General features: G+C 46.9%; 1 protein-coding gene across 1 annotated transcript in view; it reads right to left on the bottom strand.

Annotated features, from left to right (window-relative positions):
• The window catches only part of LOC146809171 (uncharacterized), a 259,133-nt gene that overhangs the window by 25,271 nt on the left and 212,485 nt on the right, over nucleotides 1-21,377 (bottom strand). Inside the window, exons 5-7 of the mRNA XM_085615961.1 lie at nucleotides 20,785-20,829; nucleotides 18,357-18,431; nucleotides 12,640-12,688 (exon numbers count right to left, since the gene is read on the bottom strand). Of these exons, the coding sequence (XP_085472087.1) occupies nucleotides 12,640-12,688; nucleotides 18,357-18,431; nucleotides 20,785-20,829 (169 nt within the window). The remainder of the gene's footprint in view (nucleotides 1-12,639; nucleotides 12,689-18,356; nucleotides 18,432-20,784; nucleotides 20,830-21,377) is intronic.

Genomic DNA, 21,377 nt, shown 5'->3' on the forward strand with positions numbered 1-21,377 from the left:
CGATTTTCCGTCAAAAGCCCTCTTGGCGGGGGGAGAGGATGTCCTTCTCTTCCATCCAAACCGAGATTTTAGCTAGGAGCGATCGACAGAAGACTTTCTGGACACAGATGATCAGGCTAATTGGTCAATAATTGGAAGGGTTGGACCTGTCGCCCTTTTTGAAGATGGGAAGCACTTCAGCCCACTTCCAGGATTCTGGGATCCTCCCTCCACCTGCGATGTCATTAGCCAGTGTCAGAATGTATGTTGCCCAATTTTCCCAGTCAGATGGAAAAAGATCTCCTGGGATGCCGTCCGGCCCTGGGGCTTTAGCGGGTACGATTGCATCCAGAGAGGTCAATATTTCGTCTCTAGTGAATGAGAGATCATGCAATAATTGGAGTGGGGCAGGCCCTGCTGGTTCATAATCAAGATCGACAAGAATTGAGTACAAGGCTCCAAAGTGTTCTTGCCACACATTGGCTAGGATATTATTGGCCGGAGGTGGAGACCTTTCGTGGTTACCCATGCCCACGAGTATCCAGAAGATCCTGACATCTGGGTGCGAGATGGATTCCCCAATTTTTCCCACCTCTTTTCATCCCATTGCCGCTTGGCCTTGTGCTGTGCCAATTTGTATTGCCTCCTCAGTTCCCGAATTAACGGGATGTTCTTTCGCATTACGGCTAGGGACAGCCATTTCTTCAAGGATCTGCACTCCTTTGAAAACCATAAGGTTGTTTTGGTCGGTTTCGCCTGATTAGGGTGGGCCTTCTATAAGGAAGCAGTAAGGTTTCTTGCCAAATGGTTAAAAAACGTTGTACGTAGAGCACTACAGCTAGTTGGTGTGATCGTTTCACCTGTCCGAGAAGACAACACCCCTAGGTGGTTCTCGAGATTGCATTTTAAGATACTAAGTTTGCATTCATCAGCTAAAATTGTGGGTCATTTGAGCCGGCGTTTGTCATTTGAAAGAATCACCTCCCTTGTGGCAAGGAGAACGGGAGCTGTCCTTACCTTTTTGCCCCACGGATATTCTATTGACCGGCTAAGGGGGTTATGGTCGCTCTCACATGTCTGGGTTATGGACATGTCTACTACGGTTGGCCATAGCATGAGGTCCACAAGTATATAATCTATCTGGCTAGACCCATTTGGCCCAACAAAAGTAATTCCCCCGCTTTCGTTGGAAATGGTCCTTCCATTTGCGGCCCGAAGCGTTCGGGAGTTCTGCTGGAGGGCTGCTTGTAACCACTTCTTTATTGGAGGAAGCTCCAAAGATAGAACCAACCACTTGTTATCCTCCTTGTTAACTTCTAGGAAATCTTCCTAATTGAGGGGCTCGAAGGTTACATTTAAGTCACCCCCCACGATTAAGGGGTATTCAGCCTGCTTTGTCTCTAATACCTCGTCTAGGGCCTGCAAGGTTGGTGATCTACATGCTCTTGGGCTCCTCGCATAGACATTAAAAATGTCTATGCACTTGCCCCGTGGGCCTTTGAGTCTAACCCAGAGGATATCACAGTTGTTGGAGGGAAGCTCCTCTGTGGCACAATTTAGTGCAATGTTAATCAAGCCGAGGAGCCCTCCAGAGGGACGACCATATTTAGAGGTTATTGCCGGTTTGTAAAATGTTACGAAACCTGGAATAAAAGTCGGGGTCAGGCTCCAGGTTTCCTGCAAGATGCAAATCTCATGTTGGTTAATGAACTCAAGCCAATTCGGAAGATCTAATATTCCCCTTATGTCCGCCACATTCCATGAGGCTATTTTTTATTTCCTTGTGTCTAGGAAATTTGTGATGAGCGAGATGGATTGGAATATGGAAATAGGCGTCCTTTAAGTCTAGAGTAGACAGAAAGTTGCCCTTTTGCAGAAGTGGTAGTATTTGTTGAAATGTTACCATGTGAAAATGGTCTGACTGTATATAAAGATTTAGTTCTCTGAGGTCCAATATTGGTTTGGGAGAACCGTCTTTTTTGGGTACTAGAAATGAAAAGGAGTACACGCCTGACCCGTGGTGTCGTGGTGGTACAGGCTCTATAGCACCTTTTAGAAGGAGAGACTGATCATCTTGTTTGCGGAGGTGTAGGTGTTCCGGTGAGAGTTTGTGTGACTTTGGGGGAAAGTTTGCAGGATTATTGGTAAACTCCAGGTAGTAACCAGAATGGATAATTTCCAGTACCCACTTGTCTGTTATCAATCAATCAATCAATCAATCAATCAATCAATCAATCAGTACATTTGTAGAGCGTGCTACTCACCAGTGAGGGTCTCAAGGCGCTGGGGCAGGGGGTGCTGCTACTGCTCGAAAAGCCAGGTCTTGAGTAACCTCCTGAAGGTCAGTAGGTCTTCGGTCTGCCGCAGTAGGATGGGGAGGGTGTTCCAGGACTTGGCGGCGAGGTAGGACGCCGGTGGTCGCTCTTCGGATGCGGGGGACGGTGGCGAGGGAGAGGTCGGCGGAGTGGAGCCGGAGGTTCAGGGAGTAGAAGGAGAGTCATCTGATGAGGTATGCTGGTCTGATGTTGTGGAGTGCCTTGTGTGCGTGGGTGAGGAGCTTGAAGGAGATCCTCTTGTTGATGGGAAGCCAGTGGAGGTCTCAGGTGGGGTGTGATGTGGCTGTGGCGAGAGATGTCGAGGATCAGGCACGCAGAGGCGTTCTGTATGCGTTGCATCCGATTCAGCAGTTTGGTCGGTGCTCCCGCATAGAGGGCATTTCCGTAGTCCAGCCGGCTGCTGACGAGGGCCTAGGTGACCGTTCTTCTTGTGTCAGTGGGGTTCCACCTGTAGATCTTTTGGAGCATGGGGAGGGTGTTGAAGCAGGAGGATGAGATGGCGTTGACTTGCTTGGTCATGGAGAGTGTTGAGTCGAGGATGAATCCCAGGTTGCGTGCGTGGTTGGTGGGTGTCAGTGCGGCTCCCAGAGCAGTCGGCCACCATGAGTCGTCCCAGGCTGAGGGGGTGGAGCCGAGGATGAGGACCTCCGTTTTGTCCGAGTTCAGCTTCAGACGGCTGTTCTTCATCCATTCAGCGACGGCTTTCATTCCTTTGTGGAGGTTGGTTTTGGTGGTGAGAGGGTCCTTGGTGAGGGAGAGGATCAGTTGTGTATCGTAGGCTTAGGAGATGATGTTGAGGTTGTGCAGTCTGGCGACGTGGGCGAGCGGGGCCATGTAGATGTTGAACAAGGTCGGACAGAGGGAAGATCCTTGGGGTACGCCGCAGATGATCTTGGAGGCTATGGATCGGAAAGGGGGAGGCGGACGCTTTGGGTTCTGTCGGAGAGGAAGGAGGTGGTCCAGTCCAGCGCTTTGCCTCGGACTCCTGCGTCGTGGAGGCGGGTGCGTAGTGTGTGGTGGCAGACAGTATTGAAGGCGGCTGACAGGTCCAGGAGGAAGAGGGCCACGGTCTTGCCGTTATCCAGCAGGGCCCTGATGATATCGGTGGCAGCGATGAGGGCCGTTTCGGTGCTGTAATTGCTGCGGGACCTGGACTGGGATGGGTCCAGGATGTTCTCCTCGAGGTAGCGGGTCAGCTGTTGGTTTTCTCAATGACCTTTGCCGGGAATGGAAGCAGGGAGATGGGCCGGAAGTTCTTGAGGTCCCTCGGGTCTGCCTTGGGTTTCTTGAGCAGGGCGTTGATCTCGGCGTGTCTCCAGATTTCCGGGAAGGTTGCGGTCTCGAAGGAGATGTTGATGATGTTGCGGAGATGGGGTGCGATGGTGGCGCTGGCCTTGTTGAAGATGTGGTGGGGGAACGGGTCTGAGGGGGAGCCGGAGTGGATCGTGCTCATGATTTTGATGGTGTCGTCGTCGTTGATGTTGGTCCAGGTGAGCAGGGGGTCGCTGTGGGTGGGTGCCGTGGAGGTCTGGTGTCGAAGCTGTAGTGGATGTCTGCGATCTTGCGGTGGAAGAAGGAGGCAAGGGAGTTGCACAGGTCTTGTGATGGCAGGATGTCATTGGTGTTGGAGCTGGGGTTGGAGAGTTCCTTCACAATGTTGAAGAGCTCCTTGCTGTTGTGTGCGTTGTTGTCGAGGCAATCCTTGAAGGAGGTCTTTTTGGCGGATCTGATGAGGTGATGGTGTTGGCGCAAGGCGTTTTTGTGGGCTGTTTGGGTCTCTGGTGTCTGTTATGGACTGTCAGACGGGTAGGAAATCTGAAAGTCGCCCCGACAGGTGTTAAATGGTCAGGGGGAGTGTAGGGAAGTCACTGCTTTGTGTTGGAGAGGGAAGTGCGTGTATTTGAGCTTCTACCTTTGCTGTTGTCGCCTCTGTAACCCCCTCTGAAGTAACCCTTAGAGGGTTGGTTGTTGCCCTGGTACGTTGTGGTTGTCTCTGAGGAGGTATGTTTGGACCCTTCGTGATAGAAGGAGCGTTGAAAGGAACCATGTGCTTGTGTTAGCTGAAGGGCTCCCATAGATTAGGCCACTTAAGTGTCTTTATTCATTTTTTCCAGTGAAGAATCTACCACTGTGCTAAAGAGGTGTTCTTTGTCAGAGGGTGTATTCAGTATGGAAGTCTGAACCTCAGGTTTGAAACCTAAAATATGTAGCCAGGCGTGCCTTCTTAAAAGGACACTGGTGTTTACAGCTCTGGCAGCAGTGTCTGCAGCATCTAGGGAGCACCCGATTGCATTATTTGAAATCATCTGTCCCCTCACTAGGTCTTGCGCTTTAGATTTATGTTCATCAGGCAGAAATTGGAGAAACTGCTCCATCTCGTCTCAATGCGCCCTGTCATACCTTCAGAGCAGCACTTGCGTGTTAGAGATGTGCCAGACGTTTGCTGCCTGAGAGGCTACCCTTTTCCCCGAAGCGTCAATAAGCTTAGATTATTTTTCTAGGGAGGAGCATCCCCTGTAGTGTGGAAGTTGGTCCTTTTAAGTGCGTTGGAAACCACTAGGGATTCCAATGGTAATTGTCCTTTTATGTACGCTGGGTCAGATGGTGCTAGCTTATACTTTCTACCCTAGGGGTAAGGATACGGACCCTGACGGAGTCATTAAATATGTCATCAACATGCCTGATCATACCTTTAAGCATGGGGAGTGTGTACGATGACTTGTGTGCTGTTAAGTGTTTCAAAAAGGAAATCCTCTTCAAGGGATTCTTTGTGCAGCTGTACACCATGGTAGTTGACAGCTCTACCCAGCAGTTCTATTTAAACTACGCTGTCATCCGGTGGAGAGGGCTTGGTAGGGTACAGGTCAGGATCATTTCCTCTAGGAGTCTCGGTATTATAATTTGCCCAAGGGTCTGGGAGTAATGGTGTATTGTCCCAAGCCCATCCCTATCTCCATCCTCATCATCCTGATCTTCAGGTGTATATGGTGGTGAGTGCTTAGGTGAAATCATTAAAGATTGAGGCTGAGAAGAAGGAGACGGGAGGGGAGGAGTAGAAGGATTAGTCCCGACATTCTTTCTCTTTAAAAGAATGTCGTAGGTCTCCTCTGTGTCAGGTTTCCTTTTAAGGGTCACTTTTGTGGTGATGTTTTCAGTAGTTGTCCTAGTGTCTCTGTTTCCGATCCGGTTTGGTAGGCGGAGCATCGAAATGTTGTTCTTGAGATGGAATCGGCACGTACAGTTGTTTCGGTGCTGAAAGTTTCGGTGACTATGGTTTTGTTGCAGAGGTTTTGGATCCTGATGATTTCGGATCCAAAAGTGTTTTCACCGTTGAAGGGGGCGCACTGGAACCTGGCTTCAACTTCGATCCCGAAGGTTTTGGATTGGAGCCCGTTTCGGGCGGCTCGGCTCAGAGCCGGATGGCTGGCATCAGAAACATGTTCTCGGTGCCGACCGTGGCTTGGAGGCGGGGGTTGGACTGGAGCCTTCTTCTTGGACTGAGGGAGACTTTGGGGCAAGGGAGAATCTGTACTCACAGTACGCTGCCCTTGCGAGATTTCGTCGTCCTCCTCTGAGCCGTAGTCAGAGATGGAGATGAGATCCTGTTCTTCTTCGGCTCCGATGGCGGCACTGGCTTCTTGTTCTGAATGCTCTCCAAAGAGGTCCGGAATGGAACTTGTGTGTTGGCTCTGCATGTTGCGAAGTTGAGCCCGGCGGTCGCGAAGCGTCTTCTTGGAGCGGAAAGCCTTGCACACGTCGCAGTCCTGTTCTCTGTGCTCCGGGGACAAGCACGGGTTGCATACTTCAGTGCATGGAGTCCGTTCCATGGACGGTGAGGCGGAACGAAGCGGGTAGGCCAGACGGCCTTCTACGAGCTTCCTGATTGAAAGAGGGTTTTTTTAGAAGTAAATACGATAGTGGAGAATAGGATATGCAATCAAAAACATTACCGTTAAGGGTGAGTGTCTTGCGTATCAAGGGAAACCGAAGAAACGGTGGGGAACCGGAGCGCAGCAATTCTATGTCAGGACCGGAGGAGAGGATTATGCTATTCTTTCTTCACTTTTATTGAATAGCAGCCATTTGTAGTCAAGCAAAATAAACCACTGTTCCCATGAACCACAGGGAATCAACAGATAAAACAATAGAGAGTCCATGCCCGAGTGTCACATCTTCTGCACCAATCACAGGTCCCCAAGGTGCTGGTAGTCCTTCGTCCCTGTCCATTCCTCCTCTATCTTCGCAGCTTTTTATTCTCTCTCAGTACTTCCTTATTGTTTGATATGGTGTTCACTGCACTGCTGCTTTGTTATGCGTGATGCCCTGTGTTATTTTACTGATTATTCTCATGTTGTTCTTTATGTCGTTGTGGTGACATTTCGCCCGTTTGTCTATTCGAGCCCGCTGCGCCGGTTCTTGTTATTTCTGGTGCCGTTTTCCTCACGGCTGTGTGGAGGCGGCGTGCGTCTGTGAACGCGCACCCACCTCGGGGTTTTCAGCGTTCCTTTAGCGGGTTCTCTTTTAGCATATTCGCGAGTCTGCCGCTACTCGGCATCACGCTTTGGGCCGCGTTGTTGGTGCCGGCTCGCGGTGACCGCGTCTCCTCGTTAGAGTGCGCTTGGTCTCGCGCTTGACGCGACGTTCGTGCTCAGGATACCACGAATTCCTAGCGCATCGGAGTCCGGAGCAACACGCCGCGCGAGCCTAGTCTTTGCCTGCAATCACGCCCCTGACCCGGGTCGGTACGCTGCTGCTTGGGACAATTTCCCCATGTTTGCTCTCTATTTATGCCCCCTGAACGCCCGGTAACCGGGTCTGTACCTGCTGTTAGGCAGTGGGTGGCAGTCGTTACTGCTTAGGGGTCGGTACTCTCTAGGCCCATACTGCTCTACAGGTTAGAGTCAGTATTGTAGACTTAGTCTGCTTGGACCCGTGTTTGTGCAGGCTGCCCTTTCACTCTCTTGGCACCAGGGCTGTTGGGGTCCCGGGCTTAGCGCCCTATCCTGCGAGCACTGCCCACCCTTATATAGGCTGACACCCAGCCCCCCTTTATCTTGAGGCTTATCACCTCACCGTTTTCTGTGTGGTAGTTCATTACTACGCTTCTACTTACCTGCTAGTTTGTACCTCCACCTGTACTTACCTAATATTGTTCGCTTTTCCGCCATGGAGGATTACCAGGATTAGGTGTTCCAAGATGATCAGCGGGAGGAGGATCCCCTTACTGCCCTACAATGGGATGAGGATTTTTACGACGCGGTGGATGCATCCATCCACAAAGCTGAGGAACAGGCCATGACCCCCCTAGAGGAGAGGTTTTCCCAGAAAATTTAACAGGCCTACGACAGGCTGGCCAGGGCCTACCAGAGTTTGCCTGCTGCTCCTACCCCTAGTGGTTCGTTAGCGGACTCACAGACCCCGGCAAAGCGGGCTAAGGTCGCGGGGGTGGACACTGATGGTTTTGCCCGCCTTAAACAGGCTTTCCTGGCCAGCACTACTGCGGTTCCTTCCACTACTTCCCCTGCGCTTCCCGCCGCCACTGGGGACGAGGACCAAGGTGACGCGGATGACGCAGCTGGCCCGTCCCATCCTTGCCGCCCATCTCTCCCAGACCCTCTCTCAGACGGGCAGAATCTTTGCCGGACATGCTGGACCCAGACGACGTTCTGCATCCGTGGTCCTCCAACAGGGCCCCCTCGGACAAGGTTGCCCAGTATGTTGCCAGTCGGATCCGCCACCCGCTTGAGGCTGCGACCCACAGTTGCCTTAGGGCGGAGTGTCCGCGCCCCTCCCTAGAGGGGAGGGTGGCCGCTACACCTGACATTGACCCTAGAATAGCCATCTTTTTGCAAAAGTTTTTTAAGACCCTAAAAGGGCATCGACAGGTCTTGGACATCCTGGGCCCCATTACCAAGATCTTGGATATGGCCCAGGAGGCCAAAGGGTCAGGGTTCCTCATCTCCCCGGAGCATCTTTCCTTGTGGGCCCAGCGCGTGGTTGTGTTTCTCGGAAACGCCAACTGCGCGATATCCACAGAACGGCGCAGGTCCCTTCTGATCAAGGTTGACCCTAAGCTTGGGGACCTGGCCGACTCACCAACTCAACTCAACAGCGACGCTGGGCTTCAGAAAGGAACCGAGGCCGCGGGTCTGAAATTTGACGCATCCCAACCCCTCACATAAGGAATTGATGCATCACCTCCTCTGCATTGCAGCAAGGAATCGATTCATCACCTCCTCTGGCAGCAAGGAATCACCACGCCTGTTTTCATTGTGTAGTTTTGACACATCTCAGGAACTTTGTACAAAATGTGCTGCATCCACAGTTTCATATGGACTGAACTGTTTTAAACCTTTAAAAGTGATATGTTGATATATGTAAGTTGGATTTTTGTTGTTTTGGTCATGTTTTGTTTAGATAATGATTGGCTATTTTTCTAAACTGATGTGCTGTCCATTTGTACATTTGTACTTTATTCATTGCATTAATGTGTGTTTATGTACAAATGCTTTAAACATTTCCTCTGGGATAAGCCTGACTACTTGTGCCAAGCTACCAATGGGGGTGAGCAGGGGTTGTCTTAGTTGTGTAATCCTCTTGCCCTGACTACTTGGATAAGGTGCAAACCACTGCCAACAAGAGACCTCCATTTCTAACATTGGTCTGTTCAGCACGGGGTGCCCAAATTCCTCCACCAGCCCTAGCAGAGCGGTACAGAGATTCAACTCAACGGAACGCCGAAAGCTCCCAGCCTACCCCGACCCAAAAAGGAATGCAGTGCCAGGCAGTCTCAGGCCATATAAAAAAAGAAATCGGCTGCAGGGAATGCACACCATGCACAGACGGGCCTGGGTTGTAGGCAACATGCACTGTATGAGGAGTGCGGTGATGTAGGTGGCATGAAGATAGTTCACATGAATCATGTGCAGGCGGGTGGAAAGCACCAGCTCCCAGGGTGCAAGGCAGACCTCCCTCCAATCATCTTTGTCCAACTCATCCACCCAGTTCACCCATTTTTGGGGAAGGGAATCAAAGCCATTGGGAGCATAGATGAACAGGGAGCGATAGATCATGGAGATGGCTCCCTTCCCCAAGCTCCGCAGGAAAACTTTGGCCTCAAGTGGGCTGTACTCAGGTAGCGGAGTGTTCATAGCGATGTGCAACTGCAGCGCATGCCACAGCTAAAGAAAACGGTTGAACTGTGTGTTAGCAAGGGTGTGCTGGTCCTTCAAGTCTTGGAAGGACATCAAGTTGTTTCCCCTATAGACGTTGCTCAAGTATGGGATGCCTATGCTGCCCCATTAGGTGAATCCCTTAAGAGTGTAAAGCCGCAGGAGCCATGTACTCTGCCATAGGGGAGTCATACCCATCAAGCGGCGGTCCTACCAAACAAGACGCAAGCATGCTTTCCAGCACAGGATAGACACCATGGTGCAGGGTGGTAGCATCTGGGGCAACTGAGATCCATAGAGGAGGCCGAGGAGTCCCTCAAAGCCCACCAGGTTAAGTACCAGACGATAGGCAGGGTCATCCCACTCCCCGGTAAACCAATCGTTAATGGGTACTAGATGCGCCACCAAATAGTATGCATAGATGTCAGACAGCCCAAGGCATCCATCAATGGTTGATGTGCATGCTGAGTGGAATGCCACTCTGTGACGCTTGCTGGCCCACATAAAGGCTGTAAGTTTAGAGGCCAGGGAATGGAAAAACCTTCGGGGAATAGGGTATGGAAAGATTGCCAAGACATATAAATAGAGGATGAGAAACACCATCTTGAAGAGCGTATTGCGCCCCATGGGATTCAAAGGTAGGCCAGGCCATCGGCGCAGGTCCGGATCAAGAGCCTGGGTTAGGTATTGAAAGTTGAGAGTCCAAGTCAAATCCCGGAGATGAGATATGTGAATCCCAGATAGGGATATCCGCATCCCCCTGCACCTCCACCAAGATGGATTTACTTGTGTTGATTTGGAGGCTTCTACGTACAGATGGAAAATTTCCAGGGATTTTCAATGTTTTTAAGCCATGTTGTACAGCTTTATGGCTGCTGTGCAGCATGATTGAAAGTAAAATAAAAATAAGCCCGGTGATGCGGCCAGCTTTGACCACGGAATAGCATTTTGTTTACAAAAACTTTCAGTCATGCTGCATAGCAGGTGTGCTGCTTTACACCATGGCTAAAATATTGACAAAGCCAATACGTCACGTATAGTCAAGACCTATTTCAATGCTGTTAATACTGGATGTGTTAAGTAACGTTCAAAGCGATATTGTAGCCAAGAATGGTATTAAACCATTTTTGACCACCAGATGGCACACCTGTATAGCTTTTGGCTGTTAGATCACGCAGCAATATAAGCAATACTTGTCTTCATAGCCAAGCAAGCATTACATTTTTCACGTAAGGATTTCGCCTAAGTTCAAACGCCACCCAGTGTGCTGTTCTATCAGTGCTCTAATGGTCTATAAAGAGGTCAAGGCATTTGCTTCACTAACTTATACTGACAATAGTTTGCAAAAAAAAGAAAAAGGATAAAACCCACCATAAACACGTTTGGCCCAATTCACAGAAGTAATCTGAGACAAAATCCTAAACTTATAACTTTTGGTATTCACAGAAGGCATTTAGTAGTAGTAAAGGTAGGATTTTGTCTTAAGTCTGTCTTAAGTCTGTCTTAAGTCTGTCCTAAGTTTGTCTTAAGTCTGTCTTAAGTCTGTCTTAAGTCTGTCTTAAATCTGTCTTAAGTCAAACTTAAGACAAAATCCTAACTTTACTACTACTAAATGCCTTCTGTGAATACCAAAAGTAGTAAGTTTAGGATTTTGTCTCAGAATACTTCTGTGAATCGGCCCCAATGTAACCTATCGGGAATGTTTCTGTTGTCCAGTACAGTAGTCCAGGGCCCTTGTCAGCTCGAGCTGAAGGTCAGTTTGAAAGAGCAGAAAATGCTCTGCAGGAGGGCAAGCTGGACAGGAGTCACCCTCATTGATTTGTGGGCTGGAGTTGAGGCCAGAATCAAAAATAATTCCCAGATTTCTGGCCTGCTGGACAAAGGAAGGAGGGTGCCGTTGGTTCTGGACGCGACCTTGACCTCTCCTCTACTATGAGTTGGACTTGTTTCATACATGAGTGGTGCAGCACCAGAAAATTGTTGTCACATATATTCTGGCAAATATATTGTTTATTATCTAGCTAGAAAAAAAATATGACCTTATTGTAGTTAATAGAAAATCTACACTAAGTGAGAAAATAAATTTGCAACTCATATTCAGGACAAAGACAAAAGATCTGTATATGGTCTTCTAACATACAACCCAAGTAATATTTCTTCACCCAAAAAAACCAAGGTATGGCATTTCACTATGCTAATTTGTCCCTCTGGGTTGTTCTCTAAGGAGGTGGGTATCTCAATACCACCTGCATGTATCTGACATGTTACCTGCTAGCGGTGTACTACTTGAGCTAGGGGCAGCGCATAGACACTGACGAGAAGAGGCGAGAGGGAAGTCCCTGATGACACTCAGCACTGGACTCATGGGAGGGGAGGAGAAGACTCTATGCATGTTTGTAGACTCCAGCTGTAAAGTAGTGAGTGAAACTATTCCCTCATAATCAGCTCATTCCTTTTGCCTGCTCAACATTATGATGGGACTACTGAAAAGTAAAGTTAAGAATATCAAGATACAAAACTATTATTAAGTCATCAGCAGATTGTGGAAGAACTGTCTTCAGGAATGCAGAGCAGCATGTTTCCACGGCTAGGGTGAATGCATTAGTGTTGTGTTGGCCAGCTGTGTAACTTCCACCTCCAAAAGGAGCATGTAGGGAGAAAAGGTCATATGGCGTGTGGTGAAGGGGAGTCGAGAAGGTCATTGCACTGTGTTTCTAATGATGGATTCATATTAGAGATCTTACCCTCTCATTTCTTCAAGGTGCTATGTGGGGCAAGGTGCATTTTGAAGCACTTGTGGACCAGGCAGTTATAAAAAAAATATGAAATCCTCCTTTTTGACGATTGGGTCTGGATGTTATGTTTACTGGAGTATTTACTGCCCTGGAAGAATCCTAACTGAATTCTTTGAAATTAAGACTCATGTGTATAACCAAACCAGCCCTTAATATTTAAAAAGGCACCTAATTACCCAAGAGAGTTTGTTCCATGTCAATGGAGTTACACAAGAAACCCACCTAATGCCCTGCTCTAAGAAAAGTTTAATATCCAAAATATCGCCGCTCTTCAAACAGCACGTCAAACACTTCTGTGGTCAGCGCTACACGAGGTGACCTGAGGTTTGGTCTAGCGCCCCTAACCCAGTCACTCACCGAGATGTCTTCTTTTTTCGACAGCATGAGGCACACCTGACCCTTTCACCTGCAGGAAAAGGAGAGAGATATTTTGGAGATATGCCTTGTAATGCTGTACCACACACACCAAGTTGGGATCAGAAAATCTTTGTCCCTGCAAAAGTATTATATTTAAGTCATTAGGAGTCCGATATATTTCGTGCATTGTGTATTTTAAACAATTTAAGATATATTTCTTTAGTTTCTGATAGATGACCTGTATGACCAAAAGGGGATTGGAAGAAGAGAGAACCACTAAGAAGTACCTTTGGTGGAAGAGGCAGAGGGAGACTCAGATTTTCACAATAATGATCACCCATCACCTCTTCCTCTGAGGAGGGAAGGTTTTTGAAGGTCAATTGAAAAATGGGATATTTGGAATAATGGAAGACTGAAGCAAGGACCACTGAGTGGAGTGGGAGAAGAGATTTGACTTGGTTGGAAGGCAAGGCGTTCAGTGGCGGCTAGCATGTGAAAAATATGGTGTGGCCCGATGGTGCACAACTCACTATAAATGAGGGAGCACGCCTGGTGCTCTCGATCCTTGTGTCGACAAGCAGAAAAGGGAAGGACTTCCACTTAGCAGGAAGGAACACGAATCCAACCGATACTGGAGCTGCTCTCATGCTGTCTTCACACCTAACACTATCCTCTCCCTCCTGAAAACCAACCCCACCCCTAAGCCCTAAAAACTACCCCAACCCCTTCTAAGTCCTAAAAACTACTCCATCCCCTAAAAACTACCCCGACCCCCCCATGAGCCCTAAAAATTTCCCACCCCAAACCCTAGAAACTAACGATCGCCCCAAGCCCTAAAAACTACCCCGACCCCCCTGCCTTAAAAGCAACCCCACCCCCCCAAAACCCAGGCCCAGCCCCACTTACCTCACTGCGTCCTCTCCTGATCCTTCCTCGTTCTTGGCCCTCCTATTACAGGAGCTAGACCATGCACTGCCTTAACCACACATATACGTGGTTAAGGCATATGCGTGGTTAAGGCAAGCGTGGTTCCCTCACTGGTTTGTGTTTTTACTTTTTCTTCTTTGTTAGTAGCTTTTTCACTTTTAAACACAGTGCGATAGCAGGGGAGCCTGCTGAGCACTGAGCGCGTAGCTGCATCTTAATCTCCTGCCTCACCTGTTCCCAATCAGTGTTTGGACAAGGGATACGCCCCCTCCCACATGGGTATCTACATAATCACTACCTCAGCTCGTCCGCGCCGGTGGCGTGCCAAATGCAAGCCCGTCTTTGCCCATCCGTGCTCAGCCTGTGCTCAGCGGCAGCCATTCTGCCCGTTTAACGCCAAATCCCCGGCAGCCATTTCATTATTCAAGGAAGGAATTACTGGAGCTAAACCCCAGAGGTAAGACAGCTATGGCATGCCCAGTAATGTGGTGGGAGGGGGGAGAACAGTGCCGCTTATGTCCGGCATTTAAGATCACCCTTCCTACATTCTTTAGACAAGGCATCAGACAGTTAGGAAAACTTAAAGCCAAAGTAGCCATGGGCAGGATAGATTCTAAGACCTTATGCTGCGCCTTATTTAACGCTAGATCTCTAGTTGTACACAGCTGCAAATTTGCCAAATTTATTGAAAGTCTTAATCTTTATTACAGAGAGATGAATTGACATCTGGTTCCAGCCTTGTGGAACCCACACCGCCAAGTTATGGGATTTTCACACTGGATAGGAAAGACAGGAAAGGTGAAGGCCTGGCCGTTCTTTTCCGAGAGTTGTTTGCTGGTACCTGCTCTTCCTCATCCTTGCCGGTCTGTGAAGCTCTATTCTTTAGATTTCAACTAAATTCCCAACACATTTATAAGGGTATTTTAGTCTACCGGCCGCCAGGCCCGAGAGGACCCTTTACAGATAATCTCCACAATCTTTTAAGAAGAAGTGTTGATTGCCTCCAACCTAACAGTGTTGGGGGATTTTAACTTCCATCTGGAAGCCATTACAGAAGCCAAAACAGCAAGGCTCCTTGATCTTATGGAAAGTTTTGGGTTTTCACAATTGGTGAAGGTGCCCACCCATCGGGCTGGTCACACGCTTGATGGGATCTTTTCCAACAATCCACACATCACAGGAAAGGACACCCTGCCGCTTATTTGTTCGGAAACTGCCCCCCAAACTGGTGGTGTAGTTAGGAGCAGATCAGTGAGAGTTTAGCACAGGGTCAATAAACGGAAACTGCAAGAAAACCCAGGTAGTTCCCACCTAGAGTACAGGGAAGATGTAGACAAAAACACCAGTTATTACCATTATTGGTTGGAATCAAATGTCTCACTATTAGCTCCCTTGGCCTCCCTACGCTCGCGGTGCGGTTGCCCGACGGCCCCCTGATACTCGGATAGGCTGAAGGAGTGCAAACTAGGTTGCAATAAACAGGAACGTATCTGGAGGTCAGCCTATGACCCTGTGGAGAGGCAAAAATATAAACAAATCCTGAGTAAATATAAAGAAGTTATAAGGAGCTAAAAAAACTATATATTTTTCACTAAAAATAGAGAGTGCTTAAAACTCCTCCAAGGAACTCTTTAGTACTGTGTTGTCTCTTACCTCGCCACACACTCCTGAGATTGTGACAACTCAATCTCTGTGCGACAAGATCGCCATGCACTTTGTGCATAAAATTGAAAGCACCTTCAATGAAGTAGGCAGACTTAGAACCAAGGAGAAATCGTCCATTTCCGACACTAGGCCCGCAGCAGATAAGCCCGCTGGGGAGCCTAGTTTTGATAAGTTTGCCAAGTTGGCATGGCGCAAGTGGTGGATCTGTCTAATTGCAAAAAATAAATCAGGTTCGCCGACGGACCCCAGCCCAGTGATAAAATTGGCACAGGCGATAGTAGCGGACAACCTATCAAAATTGTTTAATCCTATCTTTAAGACAGGAGAATTTCCCCAAGATGTGGAAAACCCCATAAATTCGGCCTATCTTAAAAAAATATAACCTAAATCCAGAGGACGTTAACAATTATCGCCCTATATCACATCTGCCTTTTCCCGCCAAACTCCTAGAGAGGGCCATGAATAAACAGCTTATGGAATATATCTACTTATATAGCTGGTTAGATGAAACACTACACGGCTTTAGAGCCGGACACAGCACTGAGTAGACTCCGATAAAAATCAGTTGAGGAAATCAGGGAAGCTCTGGATAACGGTGGGAGAGCAGCTCTCATTTTATTAAATCCGTTGGCGGCCTTTGACACTGTCCACCATACCATCCTGGTGGAGAGGCTTGCAGCGATAGGAGTGCAGGGATTAGCACTCCATTTGCTTAAATCTTTTGTGGAACATAGGGCACCATTTGTAGCAATGGATCTGTTCAAGTCTAACCCTTTTCAGCTCCCATGTGGAGTACCACAGGGCTCTTCCATTAGCCCTACCCTTTTTAATGTTTACATCGCTGCCCTGGCCGCAGCTGTAAAATCTTTTGGCTTTGCCTTAACTTCGTATGCTGACGATACGCAAATTGTCGTAGCAGTCATGAAACAACCTCACACCATCAGCAAGCAATTCAGTGATTGCATATCAGCAGTAAGTTTATGGATGAGTTTTAACTGTTTAAAGCTGAATTCTAACAAAATTGAGGTTGTGCTTTTTGGCAACAATCCCTTATTTTGGATCCCCAGCTGGTGGCCAGCAAATCTAGGCGACCTGCCTCAGCCAGTCGAAAAAGCCAAAAATTTTGGGATAATTATAGATAATAGGCTCTCTTTTGCCAACCAGATCAATGCTTTTACATCCTCCTCGTTTTCATCTTAAGAAAAATCAGAAAGATTTTGGCATTTATCCCAGAAAACTCTCAAAAACTGGTGATATCGCCCTATACCTTAACCTCTGGGCCCAACATCTTAGGAAACTTCAGGTATTGCAGAACACAGCAGCCACAGTCCTGACTCGTACTCCTAAACATGTCTCAGTCAGGAAAACCATCAAGCAGTTGCACTGGCTGCCAGTGAAGGAGAGGATCCAATTCAAGGCTTGTGCTTTGCGTACAAAGCCTTGCATAAACAAGGACCATAATATCTAGGCCAGAAATTCAGATGGTACTTGCCTAAGAGACCACTCAGATCATCCAATTCTAGAACCATGGTAGTACCAAAATTCAGTAGAATGAACTGGGGCGGCAGAAGTTTTTATCCAGGAACTACAACAATCTGGAATAAACTTCTGTTACCCATCCAATCTGCGACTTCCCTTCTCAGTTTCAGATGGGAGTTGAAAACCTGGCTATTCAGTATATCAGACTTTTGGTACGATATTTGCCTCCTGCCCGATCATTGGTTAGCGCCAGCTATTCAGCATATCAGACTTTTGGTAAGATACCTGCCTCCTGCCCCATCATCGGTTAGCGCCTGGACACGGTTTGGTAACAGAGCGCTTTATAAATCTCCTACATTGACATAGTTGTGCTGGCGTTGTTCGGACACGGGTGGCTGAGCCCGTGTTGTTCCGACCATTTCCCTTTACAAATTGCCCTTTCCAAGATGGTGCTCTGTCCAAAAACATCTATCTGGGATTCTTAATCCAAGACGAAGTACAGTCTTTTTCGGTGATGTCAGTTTCTGTTTGAATCATAAATTAGGAGGAATTTCCAAGTGACGGATGCATCGCAACACATTTGTTCCATACACTTTTGTCAGCTCTTCGCCCCTTTGCAGCTATTTCTGTCCCTGTTTTTTGATTATTGGAATTAGAACTTCTGATGCATCTCCCTCAGGATATTCTGTGCGGCTCTTCCCTGATCTCAGTGGGAGGTTAGTGCCTTGCTGATAACTTCTGTATTAATCATCATCGTCATCAATCAAGAGCTGCAGGATTATCAAGTAGTAGTTTTTTTTAAACTTTGCGTTTTTTTCCCACCGAATTAGGTCCCTCTTAAGGCTACACTTCACACTTTTCACGTGTACTATTAAGTGTATGGTGGATCCAGGGCTCTTGGGAGAAGTTGCCCCTTTCCTAAGGCAATTAAGAAGAGGACGCTGAAGATCTCCTCGGGATACACTCCTTGACAGTAAGGGAGAAAGTCACTGGAGGCAAAGGTGGCACAGGAAACAAGTAAGGGCACTGTTTGGAGAGAACCGGGGCCATCGCTAGCCTCAATCAATGAAATGGAATCTTACCTATAGAAATTAATATAGATTTACGTGTAAAAACGATATTTTACAGTTCAACTGCCATTTTTAATTCACAACATTCTGATGCCAAACCAATGAACTCTCTGGAGGAGGAATTATCTGGAGGGGCTCAGGGAGTATAACATACTTACAGGAGACTTTCGGGGATTTTGTACCAGAGTATCATAGTCAGAATATCTGAGATAAGTATTGTGACCAAATATTGATTACAAAAATATTGCCTCATTGGAGTTAATATTCCAAGATCCCAATAAGATAATATGTTTGTAAACAAGTTAGGACAGAATATTTATGGCAGATATTTCTGACTACAATATTCTGATATACAATCATATCAGGAGATTTGGGGATGTTCTAGGGGGTGTCAGGTGCTGAATGTGGCCAAGAATGGCATTAACAGATGACAACAGCTTTAACAGTAGCATTTGCTTATTGAAAGATCACATAACGTCAAACCAGGAGATGGAACTTGCTGGAGGGGAGTCTAGAGTTTGAGGTGATCCATTGACAGTGACGTGCTGGTACCAAGATTGTTAATTCGATACTCACAAGCTATGATCAAGATTCCAGTGACGAATAATATCGCTGCACAGATCAGTCCATGGATCCGAAGTGTATGGTAATCTAGAATAAAATAAATGAATAGATAATTAGTATTGCTTTTGCTTGAGAGGGAAATTTCCAAACCCATGCCAAGAACACTGGTTTACGGTATCGCTGCTTCCTCATGTTGTTACCACTCCATATGTTATACGTGTTTTTCTATTTGATCACTTTCTGAATAGATGGATGCACATAATAAGATGAACAATGTAGAGTATATTTTCAGGAACCAGTCCACACCAGTAGAGGACATCACTTACAGTCCCCTTCCAGAGAATGGACACCGAGAGAAATCACATAGCCACCTAATTCAAAGGATGCCTACTAATGTAACTGAAGAAGTGAGATAAGCGGGAACATGAAAGCCCACAGAGAAAAGATGCATCAACTGAGCAAAGATTACAGAACTATAGGCAAAGATCAAACGGACTCCTCTAACGATCAGATAATGGACTCTAAAGAGAACTACAGTCAAAGCTACACATCCATCCTTTCCATCTTTTTTCTTTCTCATATTTTTTGGTATTGATACATGTATCGCAAACTGCATTAGTATCTTACTATGGATTTATGCTGGACTTGAATGTCATTCAATTTGCTGATATTTCCTTTTTAGTTCTTCCTTTATGCCAATAAAATAATTGATTAAAAAAACTACACACTGTGTCACTCTTGTGAGAAGCTTTCACTCAGCCATCTTGATATCCCTGCCTCCACATTCTATCAAAATTCCACTAGTGATCCCCTCGCTGACGAATAGCAGACAATTTCACCTCCTCTGCAACAAAAGGATGGTGAAAATTTCACAGACCTTGTCCACATCTGATGGCTTTTTAATTCATACTTCATTGGCAATAGTTAAGTTCCCTCTTTGCACATCTTACCGAATATTATAATACGTCTACGCCCCATCCTGCTTCTTTTCATCTTTACCCCAACCCTCAGCGTCAGTGGTTGGTGTGAATATGTGGAATATAAAGTGTTCAGCACCAGTTTAAAGTAGTTTATGAAATTAGGCAACAATGTGCTCAGGAACATTTTCACAGTACAACAAATATGTGTTGTCATTAAAAATTATCCATACAAATTACAAACAAATGGAAGCATGGGAGCAAATAAAGCTACAGACATGAGTGCACACCAATTTTTCAACAGACAAAAAACTGTTCCTAAGACACCCGGTTGATCGCAGGAAGATCACATTTTAAGCGGTCATTGCAAACTGGCCTATAAATGCGTCAGAAATCCCATATGCAGTATGTAACAATCCTGCAGACGGCGGTCCTTACAGGGTACAGGTTTCCCTCCCGATTACAGGGTTTTGTCCTCTGAAAGCGAGATGACTAGGGAATTGGTGTTCCCACAGTTTGTATCTCTTTTTGAGCACTCTTGCCGATACATTTGACCAGGCTTTCCCCAGCGTGATATGTTTGAGGAACCTCCTAAAGGTTTGGGTATTCCCACCATCTAGGGCTTTAAGTGGGCCGGGTCTCACCGGTGCTGAGCACCGGCAGTTTTTTAGGGGGGCCTCGAAACGTGTCTCTATCGGGCTCTGTTTTGTGCCCTGGCACAGGCAGTCCGTTTTTTGCCCGACTGCAGTGACAGCATGCACTCCGATGTGCCGCTGGCCACACTGCTCACTTCTCACTAGTGGAGAAGTTACGGCATGACGTCATGCCAGGTGAGCATTGTAAGGAAAGGGAAATCCTTTTAAGAGAGTCATTTTCTCTCTGGATTTCCCTTCTCTTTTTGAAACTCAGGAGCAGCAACATTCTTGTGGTGTCACCAGGGCTTTAAGTGGAAGCTTTTTTCAATAATATATACAAGCCATTGTTGCTGCTTATTTATCTTATGCAACTAACCATAAACACAGCCAATAGTCCTGGCTTGTTGTAGGTATAATGTTACTTGTTTTATCATATGTCTGGATGCAATGACAAAAGGCAAAATACAAGTCGGGCGGCACACTATGCGACGCACAGATTTTTAGCGTATGTGTTTTTAAGCCACGCCCTTTTAGAGACGCCCTTTTAGAGACCCCTCAGTTTTTTCATCCCACTTAAAGCCCTGCTACCATCCCAAATCTGGATGTGTCTTCAAACTCTCGTTGGCGTCCGAATCTGGATTGCGGGCACATTTGTAATGAGGGTTTCTTTGAGGGGTAGTCTTCATGCCTCAATAGGGCTATATCAGCCCCAAGCAACTAGGCCTTAAATGGCCGCCCAACAGCAGCACTGGGAGCATAACACTCCCACGGGAAACTGAGACAAAGAATTATTGTACAGAACTGAGTGCAAAATAAGCTTTGAGTCACTTTCAGTCGCTCCACAACATTTCTATAAAAACCACCACAAACGATTTTAGTTTAACCAACCGTAGTAGAAGGCATTCTCTTGATTATTGGAGGTACCACCATGATCTGCAGAGAAGGAAAGAAAGAGAAATGCATTATTGCACTGTGATTATTTCACTGCACACAGACGTAGCCTGCAATAGGCTATCTTTGCTTTCCACTGGGGGCTGATTATGAATCAAAAACTATTTTGTAAATCAGAGTTGTATTTCGTGAAACCCTGAGTGAAATAACATATTTTATTTCTGAAGTCATATAAGAATAGTTCTCCTGACTTTAACAGCAAAGGTGCGTTTTCCTAATTAGGAAAAGTTAAACACAGGAATAGGATGTCATTTCAGGGGCCACACTACAAGAACTTTGAATTGGTGTAAAATACCAGGGCAACGCCGTTTATGCTGTTTGTGTAATAGCAATGGGCCTGCTTTACAAAGCCTTTTTACTGTTGCAAAGTCAGTGATTCACAAAAACCCAGGCTTGGCAAAAGAGATCACAATGTACAAATGACACATTGGGAGCCAGAAAGGATTTTTCGGCTAGAAAAATGGATTTTGTGTTTAAATGTGCTTTGGCAAGAGGAAGGCGCATGAATGGGGCACCCCCTTCTACAGAAT

This window comes from Triturus cristatus, chromosome 7 (genome assembly GCF_964204655.1).
Source record: "Triturus cristatus chromosome 7, aTriCri1.1, whole genome shotgun sequence".
Lineage (NCBI taxonomy): Eukaryota > Metazoa > Chordata > Amphibia > Caudata > Salamandridae > Triturus > Triturus cristatus.